Source organism: Melanerpes formicivorus, unplaced genomic scaffold (genome assembly GCF_026170545.1).
Source record: "Melanerpes formicivorus ecotype bairdi unplaced genomic scaffold, bMelFor1.0.p_v2 SCAF_89, whole genome shotgun sequence".
NCBI classification, from domain to species: Eukaryota; Metazoa; Chordata; class Aves; order Piciformes; family Picidae; genus Melanerpes; species Melanerpes formicivorus.
In genome coordinates, this window is record NW_027142441.1 from 398,582 (window position 1) to 417,417 (window position 18,836).

The following is an 18,836-nucleotide window of genomic DNA, read 5'->3' on the forward strand; positions in this document are numbered from 1 at the left end:
TGGAGCTGTGATGAATCATCTCTCATCGATGAGTGATTCAGGATGACTCCACTGGCCCTGAAGGAGGGAGTGCTGAGGGCTCAGAGAGGTTGAGATGACTAAATTCGAGGTCCTAGAGTTGAAGCTAGGCTCAGTGTGGCAGGGAAGAGAGAAAGGTTTCTCTTTCAGGTGTGTGATAGTCTGTGTTCCCTCTCAAGCACTGGGTATCTCTGCACACTCCAGATGGGGTTTTTTCAGGTGCCCTTTGCAGTGCTACAGGCTGGGGGCAGAGTGGCTGAGAGCAGCCAAACAGAGAGGGACCTGAGGGTGCTGGTTGAGCCTGCAGTGTGCCCAGGCAGCCAAGAGGGCCAATGGCATCCTGGTCTGCATCAGGAAGAGTGTGGCCAGCAGGAGCAGGGAAGTCCTTGTGCCCTGTGCTCAGCACTGCTGAGGCCACACCTTGAGTCCTGTGTCCAATTCTGGGCCCCTCAGGTTAGGAAGGAGGCTGACTTGCTGGAAGGTGTCCAGAGAAGGGCAACAAAGTTGGTGAGGGGTTTGGAGCACAGCCCTGTGAGGAGAGGCTGAGGGAGCTGGGGTTGCTTAGCCTGGAGAAGAGGAGGCTCAGGGGAGACCTCATTGCTCTCTGCAGCTCCCTGAAGGGAGGTTGTAGCCAGGTGGGGGTTGGGCTCTTCTCCCAAGCAGCCAGCACCAGAACAAGAGGACACAGTCTCAGGCTGTGCCAGGGGAGGTTTAGGCTGGAGGTGAGGAGGAAGTTCTACACAGAGAGAGTGATTGGCCCTTGGGATGTGCTGCCCAGGGAGGTGGTGGAGTCCCCATCATTGGAGGTGTTCAGGAGGAGACTTGATGGGGTGCTTGGTGCCATGGGTTAGCTGTTTAGGTGGTGTTGGATTGGTTGATGGGTTGGACACTATGATCTTGAAGGTCTCTTCTCTCCTACTCTCTGGGAGGGCAGGGCAGTGCTCACCCAGTCCTTACCTCCACCAGCTGCACACGGCCGTGGTACTGACGGTCAGGCTGTGGGTTGTTGGGGTCCACGTAGACAACCTTCATCTGCTGTCCCTGTGTGAGGAGGAGGAGAGAAAATTGCTGCCTGCCTGCTGCTTATGGTAGTGAGTTCAGATGCAAGAACCACTGATGGAGGGCATTAATCCTCTTCTTTCATGGAATCAAAGAATAGCTTGGGTTGGGAGGGACCTTAAAGCTCATCCAGTTCCAACCCCTGCCATGGACAGGGACACCTCCCCCAGCCCAGGCTGCTCAAGGCAATGCAAGTGTGCAAGGATTTTTGGGCTTGGCCTTTTTTCCACAAGCACTCTACAGAGATAATTCTGGTTTATATTTCTAAGGGCAGTGGCAAAGTCCTGCAGCAGGGTTAGGGCAGTCCCAAGCACAAATCCAGGCTAGGTGAGGAGTGGCTCCACAGCAGGCTGAGGGAGATGGCTTTGGGGGTGTCAGTTGGTGACAAACTCCCCAGGAGCCAGCACTGGTCCCTGGCAGCCCAGAGCCAGCTGAGTGCTGAGCTGCAGCCAGAGCAGCAGCACAGGGAGGGGATTCTGCCCCTCTGCTCTGCTCTGCCCAGCCCCCACCTGCAGCACTGCCTCCAGCTCTGGGGCCCCCAGCACAAGAAGGACCTGGAGCTGCTGGAGAGGCTCCAGAGGAGACCACAAAGATGATCAGAGGACTGCAGAACCTCCCCTGTGGGGCCAGGCTGGGAGAGTTGGGGTTGTTCAGCCTGGAGAAGAGAAGGCTCTGGGGAGACCTCAGAGTAGCCTTCCAGTACCTGAAGGGGCTCCAGGAGAGCTGGGGAGGGACTTGTGACAAGGACTGGGAGTGACAGGAAGAGGAGCAATGGACTGAAGCTGGAAGTGGGGAGATTGAGACTGGAGATGAGGAAGAAATTCTTTAGAGTGAGGGTGGGGAGACTCTGGCACAGGTTGCCCAGGGAGGCTGTGGATGCCCCTGAGCTGAGGCCTTGAGCAAGCTGTGCTGGTGGGAGGTGCCCCTGCCCATGGGAGAGGGTTGGAACTGGATGGTCTGGGAGGTCCCTTCCAACCCAAACCATTTCATGCTTCTGCTTGCTCACAAGTCAGATCTGCTCAGCAGTTTGTTTCTTTGGCAGGAGACAGAGGTGTTGATCATCCTGAGCACAATGCAAGAAGTTGCTATAAAACTTAAGGAGGCTACAGGTAACAAGGCAAGGAGACCACAGCTAACAGGGCAAGGAGACCACAGCTAACAGGGCAAGGAGACCACAGCTAACAGGGCAAGGAGACCACAGCTAAGAGGGCAAGGAGACCACAGCTAACAGGGCAAGGAGACCACAGCTAACAAGGCAAGGAGACTACAGCTAACAGGGCAAGGAGACCACAGCTAAGAGGGCAAGGAGACCACAGCTAACAGGGCAAGGAGACCACAGCTAAGAGGGCAAGGAGACCACAGCTAAGAGGGCAAGGAGACTACAGCTAAGAGGGCAAGGAGACCACAGCTAAGAGGGCAAGGAGACTACAGCTAAGAGGGCAAGGAGACCAAAGCTAAGAGGGCAAGGGGACCACAGCTAAGAGGGCAAGGGGACCACAGCTAAGAGGGCAAGGGGACTACAGCTTACAGAGCAAGGAGACTACAGCTTACAGAGCAAGGAGACCACAGCTAACAGGGCAAGGAGACTACAGGTAACAGGGCAAGGAGACTACAGCTTACAGAGCAAGGAGACTTCAGGTACCAGGTAGGGCAAGGGGACTACAGGTAACAGACAGGGCAAGGAGACTTCAGGTAACAGATCAAGGAGGCTAACAGGTACCAGGTAGGGCAAGGAGGCTACAGGTACCAGGACTTGGAGGCTACAGCTACCAGGTAGGGCAAGGAGACTCTAGGTTGGAGGTACCAGAAAACATCAGAGTATTGCTACTGCTTGAGAGAAAAAGTGATCTTTCCAAACTTACTGTCAGCTGCACATCAGGCCTCTTGTCCAGCAGAACCATGCCCTCACTAGGTAGGCCAAAGGACTTCACCTGGTAGCTTAGGAAGCCACCATAGGAAGAAAGCTGTAACAAAATGCACAAGACCAGAGAGACTTCACTGCATTCCTGCTTCATGTTAAGATCATAGAATCAATAAGGTTGGAAAAGACCTCAGAGATCACCAAGTCCAACCTATCACCCAACACCTCCTGACAACTCAACCATGGCTCCAAGTGCCACATCCAAGCCTTTTTTGAACACCTCCAGGGATGGGGACTCCACCACCTCCCTGGGCAGCACATCCCAATGGCCAATCTCTCTTGCTGGGAAGAACTTTCTCCTCACCTCCAGCCTGAACCTCCCCTGGCACAGCTTGAGACTGTGTCCTCTTGTTCTGGTGCTGGCAGCCTGTGCCAGTGTCTCACCTCTCACTGTGCAGAACTTCCTCCTGATGTCCAACCTAACTCTTCCCTGCTCCACTTTCAAACCATTGCCCTCATCCTGTCACCACAGCCCTGCTGAACAGTCCCTCCCCAGCTCTGTGCAGGTCCCCTTCAGATACTGAAATGCAGCTTTGAGGTGTCCCTGGAGCCTTCTCTTCTCCAGGCTGAACAGCTCTACTTCTTTCAGCATCTCTTCACAGGAGAGCTCTGCCCTCTGCTCTTCAGCTGAAAGCAGGATGGAAGGTACATCTCTAGTCTTCAAAATGGGGACCAAGAGGAACTTAGGACATTCACCACCTTTCCAGCTCTGGAGTCCATCTCTTTTCTTGTCCCTTGTGTGACAGAAGGATTGCAGTTGGGAATCCTCTGTGCTCTACAGCTGGCCAGCAACTACCAGCACTGCCAGAGGTCCAAACAGGGAGAACCTGAGGCTATGGGCTTGCAAAGTCCCTCTGGTTAGTGTGACCAGGCTGAAATGCTAACAGGCATTAGCTGCCTGCTCCTTTGCCTGAGTAGCAAGAGCAGGAAGCAGCTGCAAGAAGACAAAGGTTAGGCCAACAGGCGTTGCCCTCCTGGAGCAACAGATCAAAAGCAAAAGGCTGGGGGTTGTTCCATACCCCTGAGCATGGAATCACCTTTTCTGCTCTGGAAACCTGCCCAGCAGAGAGTCCAGGGAGTGTAAAAGATACTCAGGCACATTGGCAATCTGGGTATGAGCAAAGCAGCTGGAGGTAGCAGCTCACTGTGCCACGGCTCCTGAGCAAGCTGTGCCCAGGAAGAGCTCCCTGGCAGCAAGCAGGATGATGAAGCCTGTGTCCTTGGTCAGAATTCTAACACTGGGCTGAGAAACAAAATCTAATGCCTGGCATGGCAAGTAAGCCATGAATCTTTAGGAGGGAGGAGAGAGAAACCTAAGAAAACCAAGGAGCCTCTCTACCAAGGATGCTGGCAAAAGGAAAGAAAAGGAGTTGCTAAAACTCAGAGAATCACAGAGCTGTCAGGGCTGGAAGGGACCTCAAGGATCAGCCAGCCCCAATCCCCTGCCATGGGCAGGGACACCTCACACTGCAGCAGGTTGCTCACAGCCACATCCAGCCTGGCCTTCAAAACATCCAGGTATGAGGCTTCCACCACCTCCCTGGGCAACCTGTGCCAGGCTCTCACCACCATCATTGAAACACTTGAAGGTGTCCAGAGAAGGGCAAGAAAGCTGGGGAGGGGTCTGGAGCACAGCCCTGTGAGGAGAGGCTGAGGGAGCTGGGGTTGCTTAGCCTGGAGAAGAGGAGGCTCAGGGGAGACCTTCTTGCTCTCTCCAACTCCCTGAAGAGAGGTTGGAGCCAGGTGGGGGTTGGTCTCTTCTCCCAGGCAAGCAGCAGCAGAACAAGAGGACACAGTCTCAAGCTGTGCCAGGAGAGGCTTAGGCTGGAGGTGAGGAGAAAGTTCTTCCCAGAGAAAGTTGTTGGCCATTGGGATGTGCTGCCCAGGGAGGTGGTGGAGTCCCCATCCCTGGAGGTGTTCCAGAGGGGATTGGATGTGGCACTTGGAGCCATGGTTTAGTTGTCAGGAGGTGTTGGGTGACAGGTTGGACTTGATGATCTCTGAGGTCTTTTCCAACCTTATTGATTCTATGATTCTATGGGGAACAGCTTCTTCTTAACATCCAATCTGAATCTATCCATTTCTAGTTTTGCTCCATCCCCCCCAGTCCTATCACTCCCTGACACCCTCAAAAGTCCCTCCCCAGCTTTCTTGGAGCCCCCTGCAGATCCTGGAAGGCCACAATGAGGTCTCCTGGGAGCCTTCTCCTCTCCAGCCTGCACAACCCCAACTCTCTCAGGCTGTCTCCAGAGCAGAGCAGCTCCAGCCCTCTGCTCCTCCTCCTGGCCCTGCTCTGGACACCTTCCAGCACCTCCAGATCCTTCCTGGCACAGAGGCTCCAGAGCTGGCCCCAGAGCTCCAGCTGTGGTCTCAGCAGAGTGGAGCAGAGGGGCAGAATCCCCTCCCTGGCCCTGCTGGCTATGCAATGAGTTGGGTGTCCTTTACCTTCTGTCCCAGGTAAGCAGGGGGTGCCCTCCAGTACAAGCTGTGCACTGAAGCAGGCAGCTCTTGCACATCAGCCACCACACTGTTGCTGACTGGATTGAAGCTGACAGGGATGTCCAGCTGCTCATCCACCGCCTCCAAGCGCCAGCTCCTCATGTCCACAAGCTGTTGGAAAGACACAAAGGGGATAAACTTCTATTAAACCTCACCAGCACAAGGGAAGGAGAAATTGTTCAGCCTCTACAGGTCCCTCAGCATGAAATTCAACCCCTCCAAAGCCAGCCTAAAGCCTCTGAGCAATGGATGCTGCAAGGACCTCTAAGGAGGGAGTGCTGTGGGTTTAAGACCTGGTGTCTTGGCCCTAGAGCACAGTCCTCCAGGGACTACATAGTGCAGGGGGTGTGCACAGGGAAGTGAAAGCTTTGCTATTCATCACCATCCTGCTGCATCTTCCCTGTCTGAAGGGGGCTACATGAAAGCTGGGGAGGGACTTTTTAGGGTGTCAGGGAGCGATAGGACTGGGGGGGATGGCCTGCATCAGGAAGTGTGGCCAGCAGGAGCAGGGAAGTCCTTGTGCCCTGTGCTCAGCACTGCTGAGGCCACACCTTGAGTCCTGTGTCCAGTTCTGGGCTCCTCAGGTTAGGAAAGATGTTGAGATGCTGGAAGGTGTCCAGAGAAGGGCAACAAAGCTGGGGAGGGGTCTGGAGCACAGCCCTGTGAGGAGAGGCTGCTCCCTTCAGGGAGTTGTAGACAGCAATGAGGTCTCCCCTGAGCCTCCTCTTCTCCAGGCTAAGCAACCCCAGCTCCCTCAGCCTCTCCTCACAGGGCTGTGCTCCAGACCCCTCCCCAGCTTTCTTGCCCTTCTCTGGACACCTTCAAGTCTCTCAATGTCCTTCTTAAACTGAGGAGCCCAGAACTGGACACAGGACTCAAGGTGTGGCCTCAGCAGTGCTGAGCACAGGGCACAAGGACTTCCCTGCTCCTGCTGGCCACACTCTTCCTGATGCAGACCAGGATGCCATTGGCCTTCTTGGCCCCCTGGGCACACTGCTGGCTCATGTTCAGGCAGCTGTCAATCAGCACCCCCAGGTCCCTCTCTGTTTGGCAGCTCTCAGCCACTCTGCCCCCAGCCTGTAGCACTGCCTGGGGTTGTTGTGGCCAAAGTGCAGCCCCTGGCACTTGGATTTGTGCCAAAGTGCAGCACCCAGCACTTTCAATGTGGGGAGAAATGAGACATTTCCTTCATGGAAAGGCAGATTGCTGTTGGTGAAGAAGAGAGACTGCAGACACACCTTGGCTCTGCGCCCAGCGCTGCTGCGGCACTTGCTGGTGGCCCCGAAGCAGAAGCAAGAGCTGCATCCCTTGGGGTTAGAAGGGTCCAAGAAAAAGGATCCTGGTCTGCAGGTGTCACATTTTGCACCTTCAACATTCTCCTGTGAAGACACAGTTGAAAGAAATCTCAGCTCTTTGCTTCTGGTTTTCATGAGGCTGTTCCATAACCTGTGCACAACCCAAATCCTCTGAAAGAATACAGAATGAGCCAGGGTGGAAAAGACCTTAGAGATCATCCAGTCCAACCTAGCACCCAGCACCATCTGATCAACTCAACCATGGCACCAAGTGCCTCAGCCAGGCTCTTCCTAAACACCTCCAGGGATGGAGACTCCACCACCTCCCTGGGCAGCACATCCCAAGGGCCAATCTCTCTTGCTGGAATTAATTTCTTCCTCACCTCCAGCCTAAACCTCCTCTGGCACAGCTTGAGACTGTGTCCTCTTGTTCTGGTGCTGCTTGCTTGGGAGAAGAGACCAACCCCCACCTGGCTACAACTTCCCTTCAGGGAGTTGTAGATGGCAACAAGATCCCCCCATAGCCTCCTGGCAGCATGGATGAAAAGGTGTGGTGGGCTGGATACACCAGAGTGCAAGGCACAGAATGGGAAGGGTTGGAAGGGACCTCTGGAGATCATCCAGTCCAACCCCCCTGCCAAGGCAGGGTCACCCAGGGCAGGTCACCCAGGAGCACATCCAGGTGAGTTTGGGATGTCTGCAGAGATGGAGGCTCCAGCACCTCTCAGGGCAGCCTGCTCCAGGGCTCCAGCACCCTCAAATCAGAGAAGTTCCTCCTCATGTTTAGATGAAACTTCTGATGGTCAAGTTTGTGCCTGCTGCCCCTTGTCTGTCACTGGGCACCAGTGAACAAAGCCTGGTCCCATCCTCCTGACCCCCACCCTTGAAGCATTGATCAGCTTTGATGAGTTCTCCCTTCAGACTGTTCTTCTCCAGGCTAAAGAGCCCCAGCTCCCTCAGCCTTTCCTCACAGGGAGATGTTCCACTCCCTTGCAGCACTGTGCTGGACTCTTTCAAGCAGTTCCCTGAGGTCCTCCTTGAGCTGGGGAGCCCAGAATGTGCCCAGAATGGAGCCCAGGCACAATATTCCAGCTGTGGCCTCACCAGGGCAGAGTAGAGGGGCAGGAGAACCTCTCCCTCCACTTGCTGTCCACACTCCTCTTGATGCCCCCCAGGCTGCCATTGGCCACAAGGACACATTGCTGGCTCATGGCCATCCTGTTGTCCACCAGGACTCCCAGGTCCTTCTCCCCAGAGCTGCTCTCCAACAGCTCAACCCCAACCTGTGCTGCTCCATGGGGTTGTTCTTCCCCAGGTGCAGGACTTCACACTTGCAACCACATCAAGTGCAAAGACAGCTGACTTCTTGGAGAATCTCTTAGCTGTGAGCTGTCTTTCTGGTTTGTAGAGTGAGCCACAGAGCACTAAATACTAGTATCACAGTCTCACAGTATCACTGAGGTTGGAAGAGACCTCGAGGATCATTCAGTCCAACCTATAACCTATAAACACAGACCCCATGACTAAACCATGGCACCAAGTGCCACATCCAATCCCCTCTTGAACATCTCCAGGGATGGGGACTCCACCACCTCCCTGGGCAGCACATCCCAATGACGAATGACTCTCAGTGAAGAGCTTTCTCCTCACCTCCAGCCTAAACCTCCCCTGGCACAGCTTCAGACTGTGTCCTCTTGTTCTGGTGCTGCTTGCTTGGGAGAGGAGCCCAACCCCCACCTGGCTACAACCTCCCTTCAGGGAGTTGGAGACAGCAATGAGGTCTCCCCTGAGCCTCCTCTTCTCCAGGCTAAGCAACCCCAGCTCCCTCAGCCTCTCCTCACAGGGCTGTGCTCCAGACCCCTCCCCAGCTTTCTTGCCCTTTTCTGGACACCTTCAAGTCTCTCAATGTCCTTCTTGAACTGAGGAGCCCAGAGCTGGACACAGGACTTAAGGTGTGGCCTCAGCAGTGCTGAGCACAGGGCACAAGGACTTCCCTGCTCCTGCTGGCCACACTCTTCCTGATGCAGGCCAGGATGCCCTTGGCCTTCTTGGCCCCCTGGGCACACTGCTGGCTCATGTTCAGGCAGCTGTCAATCAGCACCCCCAGGTCCATCTCTGTTTGGCAGCTCTCAGCCACTCTGCCCCCAGCCTGTAGCTCTGCCTGGGGTTGCTGTGGCCAAAGTGCAGCCCCTGACACTTGGACTTGTTGAATGCCATCCTGTTGGCCTCTGTCCATCTGTCCAGCCTGGCAAGGTCCCTCTGCAGAGCCCTTCTGCTCTCTAACTGACCAACATGTGCTCTCAGCTTGGTGTCATCTGCAAATTTACTGCTGATGGACTCAATGCCCTCATCCAGATCATCAATGAAGATGTTAAAGAGGATGGGGCCCAGCACTGATCCCTGGGGCACACCACTGGTGCCTGGCTGCCAGCTGGCTGTGGCACCATTCACCACCACTCTCTGGGCTCAGCCTCCAGCCAGTTCCTAACCCAGCTCAGAGAGCTGCTGTCCCAGCCAGGGGCTGACAGCTTAGATAGCAAAAGAGAGAGCAGTGGGAGTCAGAGGCAGCTGGCAGTGTCCCTGCCAAACCCCTCCTGCTGGCTTTTCCATGCCCACAATAGCAAAGGTCACTTGTGAAAGTTCCCATGCCTCACATTTAATGATGCAGATAAGAACAAAAGAAGATTTCCTGGCTACAATCATGTGGTGAAAATGTCAACTGACACAGTGTGGCTAAAAGCAGCATGGGAGCTGGTTGCCATCCAAACCCAGGGCTGCAGATGCAGGAAGCAGCTCTGTGCAGGGCACAGCCTGCTGCAGGGAGCCAATGGCCACCTCCTGCGCAGCCCTGAAACGTCCTGCAGAGCCCAAGGCTGCTGGGACAGCTGCCACTGGACTGCTCACACAGTGGCATTTAACTGCCCCCAGGATGGTCTGTGCACACACTGCAAGGTGAGATGGTGCTGAGCAGCTGCACTCAACTTCCACTGAAAATTCAGAGTGTTCTGGCAGGGCTTGGGCTCACACTGCTCACACAGGGGTCCCACGAGGAAGGGACTTTAAAGAACAGCATGTTCCAACCCCCTGCCATGGGCAGGGACACCTCCCACCAGCACAGCTTACTCCAGGCCTCATCCAGCCTGGCCTTGAGCACCTCCAGGTATCATGGTATCATAGCATCAGTCAGGGTTGGAAGGGACCACAAGGATCATCCAGTTCCAACCCCCCTGCCATGGGCAGGGACACCCCACACTAGATCAGGCTGCCCAGAGCCTCATCCAGCCTGGCCTTAAACACCTCCAGGGACAGGGCCCCAACCACCTCCCTGCACAACCCATTCCAGGGCTTCACCACTCTCATGGGGAAGAACTTCCTCCTCCCCTCCAGCCTCAATCTCCCCACCTCCAGCTTCATTCCATTCCCCCTAGTCCTAGCACTGCCTGAGATCCTGAGCAGTCCCTCCCCAGCCTTCTTGGAGCCCCCTTCAGATGCTGGAAGGCCACAATGAGGTCACCTGGGAGCCTTCTCTTCTCCAGCCTGAACAGCCCCAACTCCTTCAGTCTGTCCTCACAGGAGAGGTGCTCCAGCCCTCTGCTCATCCTCCTGGCCCTTCTCTGGACACGTTCCAGCCCCTCCAGATCCCTCTTGTCATAGGGGCTCCAGAACTGGAGGCAGGACTCCAGGTGGGGTCTCCCCAGAGCTGAGCAGAGGGGGAGAATCACCTCCCTTGCCCTGCTGGCCACACTTCTCCTGCTGCAGCCCAGGCTCTGGTTGGCTTTCTGGGCTGCAAGTGCACACTGAGAGCTCCTGCTGAGCTTCTCCTCCCCCAGCACCCCCAAGGCTCTCTCCTCAGGGCTGCTTTCCAGCCAGTCCCTGCCCAGCCTGCATTTGTGCCTGGTGTTGCCTCCACCCAGCTGCAGGACCCTGCCCTTGGTCTTGTTGAACCTCCTGAGGTTGGCTTGTGCCCAGCTCTGCAGCCTGTCCAGGTGCCTCTGGATGGATCCCTTCCCTCCAGCTGTCTGCTGCACCACACAGCTTGGTGTCAGCAGCAAACCTGCTGAGGGTGCACTCAGTGCCACTGTCCATGGCACCCACAGGGATGTTGAACAAGCCTGGTGCCAGGACTGATCCCTGAGGGACTCTGCTTGTCCCTGGCCTCCCCTGGGCCATGGAGCCATGGACAGCCACTCTGTGGGTGCAGCCATCAAGCCAGTTCCTTATCCATCCAGTGGTCACCCATCACAGCCATGTGTCACCAGCCTGGAGACCAGGCTGTGGTGGGACAGTGTGGAAGGCTTTGCTCAGCTCCAGGTAGAGGACATCCACAGCCTCCCTGGGCAACCTGTGCCAGAGTCTCACCACCCTCACTGCAAAGAATTTCCTCCTAGCCTCCAGTCTCAATCCCCTCTGCCACCTTCAATCCATTCCCCCTCATCCTGTCTCTACATGCCTTTGTCTGAAGTCCCTCTCCAGCTCTCCTGTAGCTACCTTCAGGTACTGGAAGGCTGCTCTAAGGTCTTCCTGGAGCCTTCTCCTCTCCCAGCCCAAACTCTCCCAGCCTGTCCCCCTAGGTGAGGTGCTCCAGCCCTGATGATAAACTCCTTTCATTCACCCCATGGAATACAAACAAGTCACTGATGTGCAAACAAGGCTTGGGAATGCAGAAGTAATTTGATTTAGCTGACCTTGCAGAGACAAATTCCTGTCTGGGGATCACAAACATCTGGTTCTGTTCCACCTCTGTTGCAGCTACAGGGCCTGCAGCTGGGGAAGCCATAAGTCCCAGGAGCACACTGGTCACACTGCAGGCCTTTCACCCCTGGTTTGCATCTGGATCAACAGAGAAGAGGGAGTCAAGACACTGAGCTGTAGGAGCAGGTCCAGAGAAGGGCAACAAAGGTGGGGAAGGGTCTGAAGAACAGGGCTGGAGAGCTGGAGCAGGGATTGTCCCTCTGGACTCAGTACTGGTGAGACCACAGCTTGAGTGCTGGGTTCAGTTTTGGGCCTCTCACTCCCAGAAGGACATTGAGAGACTGCAGCAGGTCCAGAGAAGGGCAACAAAGGTGGGGAAGGGTCTGGAGAAGAGGGCTGGGGAGGAGCAGCTGAGGGAGCTGGGGGTGTTGAGTGTGGAGAAGAGGAGGCTGAGGGAGACCTCATTGCTCAAACTGCACCAGGGAAGGTTTAGGTTGAACATGAGAAGAAACTTCTTCCTTGAAAGGGTTCTCAAGCCCTCTAAGAGGCTGCCCAGGGAGGTGGTTGAATCCCCACCCCTGGAGGTGTTTCAAAGAGGCAGAGCTGTGGTGCTGAGGGCCATGGCTTAGCCCCAGCCTTGGCAGAGTTAGGGAATGGTTGGACTCAATGATCTTAAAGGGCTTTCCCACACAAAACAATTCCAACTTTTCCAACCTAATTCTGGCCTTGCACAACCTACTGACTCTCAGTTTTGCTGTGTAAGGATCCTGACACCTTCATCTTGCCCCCCACCCCTCAGCTATTGATAGACATTGATCAGATCCCCTCTCAGCCTTCTCTTCTCCAGACTGAACAGCCCCAGGGCTCTCAGCCTCTCTTCACAACAGAGATGTTTCAGTCCCCTCCTCATCCTCCAAGCCCTCCATTGGACTGTGTCCAGCAGATCCCTGTCCCTCTTGAAGTGGGGAACCCAAAACTGGGCAGAGTATTCCAGGTGTGGTCTCACCAGGGCAGAGTAGAGTGGAAACAGAACCTCCCTAGACCTGCACCCCAGGAGACCCTTTGGACACCCAAACTCACCTGCATTGCCCACTGGTTCTGTCACACTGTGGGCTTGCCACGTTGAGAACTCCTCTTTCTGAGCAGTTGCAGCTCTGGCAGCCAGTAACAGGGTGATAGCTGAAGGAATGCTGCTCACACTCCTCACATCTGGGTCTCACAGTTCGTGGGGGGCAGAGGCATTCACCAGTCACAGCATCACAGAGGTGCTGCCCACACTTGCAGGCTAGGTGAAAGAAAAGGTTTTCCAGAAATGAAAGCCCAGCCTGGCACTGAACTTGCCCAAGGAACAAACACACACAACCTTTAGAGTATAGAGAGCACAGGCCTTTGCTCTTGGTCAGCAGTTTTAGAGCTCAGGGTCATGAAAACATCAACACTGAAGGACATGGAACTGCTGGAGCAGGTCCAGAGGAGGCCACAAAGATGATCAGAGGGCTGGAGAAGCTCCCCCATGAGAACAGGCTGGGAGAGTTGGGGCTGTTCAGCCTGGAGAGGAGAATGCTCCAGGGAGACCTCAGAGCAGCCTTCCAGTGCCTGAAGGGGCTCCAGGAGAGCTGGGGAGGGAGTTTTGACAAAGGCCTGGAGAGACAGGATGAGGGACAATGGCTTTGACACCAACCAGTGGCTCAGTTGGTAGTGTATAAGACCCTTAAAATGGTGAAGGTCATGAGTTCAAGCCTGCAGTGGGCAGTAGTGTCCTCCCTACTCTAGTCATGAGGTCTGTGGTGACAGGTTGGACTTGATGATCTTTGAAGTCTCTTCCAACCTTGGTGATACTGAATACTGAATACCTTTGAGCTGGGAGAGGGGAGATTGAGACTGGAGATGAAGAAGCAATTCTTCACAGTGAGGGTGGTGAGACACTGGCACAGGCTGCCCAGGGAGGTGTTCAAGGCCAGGCTGGATGAGGCCTTGGGCAGCCTGGGCTGGTGGAAGCCCATGGCAGAGTGTTGGAACAGATGATCTCTGAGGTCTCTTCCAGCCTAGGCTGTTCTATGAGTCTATGAGTTAGCAGCCAGTGCAGAACAATGCTCTTGGTCAACAGTGTGGCAATCTGGATTGCAACCAGCTGAACAGCAGCCTGCTACACCTGACCAGGGAGCACATGCATACATCTCATTGTGAACTAGGTGTGCTTGAAGAGGAGGGGGTCACATCTGCCTGCAGCTGAAAGCTCTGCTACACTACATCAAAGACAGCTCAACCTGCCTCTCCCAGGATCAAGCCCTGCAGAGAAAAGTGAAGCTGGTACCTGGTGGTGGAAAGGCTGCCCAGGGAGGTGGTTGAATCCCCACCCCTGGAGGTGTTTCAAAGAGGCAGAGATGTGGTGCTGAGGGCCATGGCTTAGCCCCAGCCTTGGCAGAGGTAGAGAATGGTTGGAGGACAGACTGAAGGAGTTGGGGCTGTTCAGGCTGGAGAAGAGAAGGCTCCCAGGTGACCTCATTGTGGCCTTCCAGGATCTGAAGGGGGCTCCAGGAAGGCTGGGGAGGGACTGCTCAGGATCTCAGGCAGTGCTAGGACTAGGGGGAATGGAATGAAGCTGGAGGTGGGGAGATTGAGGCTGGAGGGGAGGAGGAAGTTCTTCCCCAGGAGAGTGGTGAAGCCCTGGAATGGGTTGTCCAGGGAGGTGGTTGGGGCCCTGTCCCTGGAGGTGTTTAAGCCCAGGCTGGATGAGGCTGTGGCCAGGCTGATCTAGTGTGGGGTGTCCCTGCCCATGGCAGGGGGGTTGGAACTGGATGATCCTTGTGGTCCCTTCCAGCCCTGACTGATACTATGATACTATGACTCAATGATCTTTAAGGGCTTTCCCAACCAAAACAGTTCCAACTTTCCCAACCTAATCCTGGCCTTACACAACCTACTGGCTCTCAGGTATTGCTGTGTAAGGATTTGATCCCCAGAAGGAAATGTTTAACCACACTAATGTGCCAGCAGCTGAATTTAAGGCTGTTGCCAATGGCTGTGGCTCTCTGCTGGACCTGTTTTGGAGGCTGCAAATAAGGCAATAAAAGTAAAGAACTTATCCTCATCTCAGCATGCTGGGTTGAGGAAATAGGCAGATATCTTACAGAAGGCATCCTTGTAAGGGCAGTTGTCACTGTTCATGCCCCCAGCACTCAGCTGCCCTGAGCATGCCCTTACCCTTGCAGAAGGGGAATCCGTAGTAGCCGGTCCGGCACCGGCTGCACTGCCGCCCGATGACGTTGGCTCTGCACAGGCACTGCCCTCCCAGGGGGCTGCAAGTGGGGCTCATGGCACCTGAGCTGTGGCAATTACAGGGCAGGGCTCCATTGTTGTAGAAAGCCACTAGGGACTTCACAGAGTCCCTGCAGAAGGCTGATGATCCTTCTGGGCTGTTGAGACTGGAATATAAACCGTGCAAGCGTCAGCAGTTGGGAACTGTCAGGAGCAGGCTTTGCAAGGGGGGGGCAGTCAATCAGGGCCCTGTCTTTCAGGGAGTTCTTTGACACAAGGATGGCTTCAGTGCACATGCAAGGTGTACTCTGATTGAAGTTAGTGGTGAATGGTTTCAACATGCAGGTAAGATCTTTGTCCAAGGCAAGAGTGTGCATTAGTGACAGCAGTTCAGTCATGCCGAGCGAAGCACCAAATACGGACGTGCCAGAGACAGAGAAAGGAGAGATTGCCCTCCTCTGGGCTGGGAGCACATGCCATTTCCAGCAGAAAGTGGTGGCCAAATGGCTCCTGGAAATGCAGTGGGCCAGCAGAAGCCATGGCTAGCATTTGAGTGCAGCACAAGGATGGGGATTGCATACAGAAGTCTTTAGCAGAGAGCGCAAGCTGTTCACGCGGATCCCCAGCGTGGTGGCACAGCTCAGGGGTCTAGAAAGCAATGCTTACTCCAGAGCAAAACTGTTTCCTCCACACTGGCTGATAAAATCAAGGGACTTGTCCACTGCCTTTGTGTCAAGAATTTTGTAACTGTAGGTGTCTGCTGGAACAGCTAAGAGCTTGTCCTTAAAACGACAAGAGAGCCCAGTTGGACACTTCAGAGGAAGCCAAAGGCACAGAGCTAAGGACATTCAGCTGCTGAAAGGTTGCTTCGTCATTACATGCCCTGCACTTTCCTTCATCACACACCACTTGACTAAACAGAGTAGGAAAACACACTTCTCCTCTTTGGGGTGAGAGGAAGTGGCCTCAAGCTGCAGCAAGGCAGGTTTAGGTTGGATATTAGAAGCAACTTCTTCCCTGCAAGGGTTCTCCAAGCCCAGCCTGCCCAGGGGGGAGGCTGAATCCCCATCCCTGGAGGTGCTTCAGAGAGGCAGAGTTGTGGTGCTGAGGGCCATGGCTTAGCCCCAGCCTTGGCAGAGGAGGCTCAGGGGAAACCTTATTGCTGTCTGTAACTCCCTGAAGGGAGGTTGTAGCCAGGTGGGGGTTGGTCTCTTCTGCCAGGCAAGCAGCACCAGAACAAGAGGACACAGTCTCAAGCTGTGCCAGGGGAGGATTAGGCTGGATGCTAGGAAGAAATTCTTCATAGAGAGAGTGATTGGCCATTGGAATGTGCTGCCCAGGGAGGTGGTGGAGGCACCATCACTGGAGGTGTTTAGGAAGAGCCTGGATGAGGCACTTGGTGCCATGGGTTAGTTGATCAGATGGTGTTGGGTGAGAGGTTGGACTTGATGATCTTGAAGGTCTATTCCAAATTGGTCTGGTCTGGTCTGGTCTGTTCTGGTCTATTCTATTCCATTCCATTCCATTCCATTCCATCCTACCCTATCCTATCCTATTCTATCCTAATGGGTGGAGTGGATGATCTTAAAGAGCTTTTCCAACCAAACTGGCTCTGATTCTATGATTCTTCCCCCCCAGAGTTGTGATGCTATCTGGTTGGAAAAGGCCCCAAAGGTCATCCAGTCCAACCTTGGACCCTCCAGTGTACAATGAAAACAATGCAGAGCATTTGAATACTTTAAAATCAACCAGGAGCAGTGCAAAAGAGCCTAAAAACCTGAAACAGCTTTAAAAGACACATTCTTTCTTCCTGACTGTCACCTCTGCATGCATCTCTAAATGAATGGTGAAGCTGAGAGGAACATTTATAAGCCCATTCAGGTAACAAACCTACCAGGACCAGCAGCCTGCCATGAGGAATCAGCACTGTAACAGAGACCTCAGGGTCAGACACATCAAACTCAATTTGGTTGTCTGCAACCACCTGATCCCGACAGCCAGAGGCATGAGGGCAGAAGGAAGCATTGAAGGAACCTAGGGAAAGAAACATCATGACCAAAACAAGCCCAGCCAGCATGGATTTAGGATAGCAGGTCCTGCCTCTCCAACCTGATCTCCTTCTATGCCCAGGTGACTGCCTGGTGGCTGTGGGGCAGGCTGTGGATGTGGTCTGCCTGGACTGCAGCAAGGCCTTTGACACCATCCCCCACAGCACACTCCTAGCCAAGCTGTCAGCCCCTGGCTGGGACAGCAGCTCTCTGAGCTGGGTTAGGAACTGGCTGGAGGCTGAGCCCAGAGAGTGGTGGTGAATGGTGCCACAGCCAGCTGGCAGCCAGGCACCAGTGGTGTGCCCCAGGGATCAGTGCTGGGCCCTGTGCTCTTTAACATCTTCATTGATGATCTGGATGAGGGCATTGAGTCCATCAGCAGTAAATTTGCAGATGACAGCAAGCTGGGGGCAGGAGTTGATCTGCTGGAGGGCAGAGAGGCTCTGCAGAGGGACCTGGACAGGCTGGACAGATGGGCAGAGGCCAACAGGATGGCATTCAACAAGTCCAAGTGCCAGGGGCTGCACTTTGGCCACAGCAACCCCAGGCAGAGCTACAGGCTGGGGGCAGAGTGGCTGAGAGCAGCCAAACAGAGAGGGACCTGGGGTTAGTGGTGGACAGCAGATGAACATGAGCCAGCAGTGTGCCCAGGGGGCCAAGAAGGCCAATGGCATCCTGGCCTGCATCAGGAAGAGTGTGGCCAGCAGGAGCAGGGAAGTCCTTGTGCCCTGTGCTCAGCACTGCTGAGGCCACACCTTGAGTCCTGTGTCCAGTTCTGGGCTCCTCAGTTCAAGAAGGACATTGAGAGACTTGAAGGTGTCCAGAGAAGGGCAAGAAAGCTGGGGAGGGGTCTGGAGCACAGCCCTGTGAGGAGAGGCTGAGGGAGCTGGGGTTGCTTAGCCTGGAGAAGAGGAGGCTCAGGGGAGACCTTCTTGCTCTCTCCAACTCCCTGAAGGGAGGTTGTAGCCAGGTGGGGGTTGGTCTCTTCTCCCAGGCAAGCAGCAGCAGAATAAGAGGACACAGTCTCAAGCTGTGCCAAGGGAGGTTTAGGCTGGAGGTGAGGAGAAAGTTCTTCAATGAGAGAGTCATTCGTCATTGGGATGTGCTGCCCAGGGAGGTGGTGGAGTCCCCATCCCTGGAGGTGTTCAAGAGAGGATTGGATGTGGCACTTGGAGCCATGGTCTAATAGTCATGAGGTGTTGGGGGACAGGTTGGACTTTAAGACCTTTGAGGTCTTTTCCAACCTTGTTGATTCTCTGACTCTAACAGGGTGAGGAAGGAGAGGGCTGAGCTCGGCTCCAGCTGCTTACCAGTCCACACACGTCCCGCATCCACACGCACTTGCACAGGGAACGTTGGGTGTGCTGGCTGGGAGAAATGCACCACAAACACATATCTGCCCAAGAGGGGCACTCTGCCATGCCAGGTCAGCTGCTCCTGCAGAAACAACAGCACCTCTGGTAGGCTCTGCATGTCATGAAACATTCCTGGCTTCACGAGCTCTGCTCTCGGCTACCTACCTGCAACAAAAGAGAGAGGCCTGAGCACCTCTCAGCAAGTTAAACAGCTTCAGCAAATCACAGCATCACAGAAAGGTTTGGGTCGAAAGGGACCTCAAAGTTCATCCAGTTCCAACCCCTGCCATGAGCAGGGACACCTCTCACCAGCCCAGCTTGCTCAAAGTCTCATCCAGCCTGGCCTCAAACACTACCAGGAAGAAGGCAGCCACAGCCTCCCTGGGCATCCTGTGCCAGTGTCTCCCCACCCTCACCAAGGGCAGCACCAGAACAAGAGGACACAGTCTCAAGCTGTGCCAGGGGAGGTTTAGGCTGGAGGTGAGGAGAAAGTTCTTCCCAGCAAGAGAGATTGGCCATTGGGATGTGCTGCCCAGGGAGGTGGTGGAGTCACCTTCCCTGGAGGTGTTCACGAAAGGCTTGGATGTGGCACTTGGAGCTGTGGTTTAGTTGTCAGGAGGTGTTAGGGATTAGGCAATAGGTTGGACTTGATGATCTCTGAGGTCTTTTTCAGCCTGCTTGATTCTCTGAT

The 18,836-nt window shown here is 54.8% G+C and overlaps 1 protein-coding gene across 1 annotated transcript in view; it reads right to left on the reverse strand.

Annotated features, from left to right (window-relative positions):
* The window catches only part of LAMA3 (laminin subunit alpha 3), a 192,782-nt gene that overhangs the window by 83,297 nt on the left and 90,649 nt on the right, over window positions 1-18,836 (reverse strand). Inside the window, 10 exon segments of the mRNA XM_068165489.1 lie at window positions 976-1,059; window positions 2,940-3,041; window positions 5,444-5,608; window positions 6,736-6,876; window positions 11,478-11,622; window positions 12,565-12,769; window positions 14,689-14,909; window positions 15,409-15,524; window positions 16,637-16,776; window positions 18,101-18,227. Coding sequence (XP_068021590.1) covers window positions 976-1,059; window positions 2,940-3,041; window positions 5,444-5,608; window positions 6,736-6,876; window positions 11,478-11,622; window positions 12,565-12,769; window positions 14,689-14,909; window positions 15,409-15,524; window positions 16,637-16,776; window positions 18,101-18,227 — 1,446 coding nt within the window.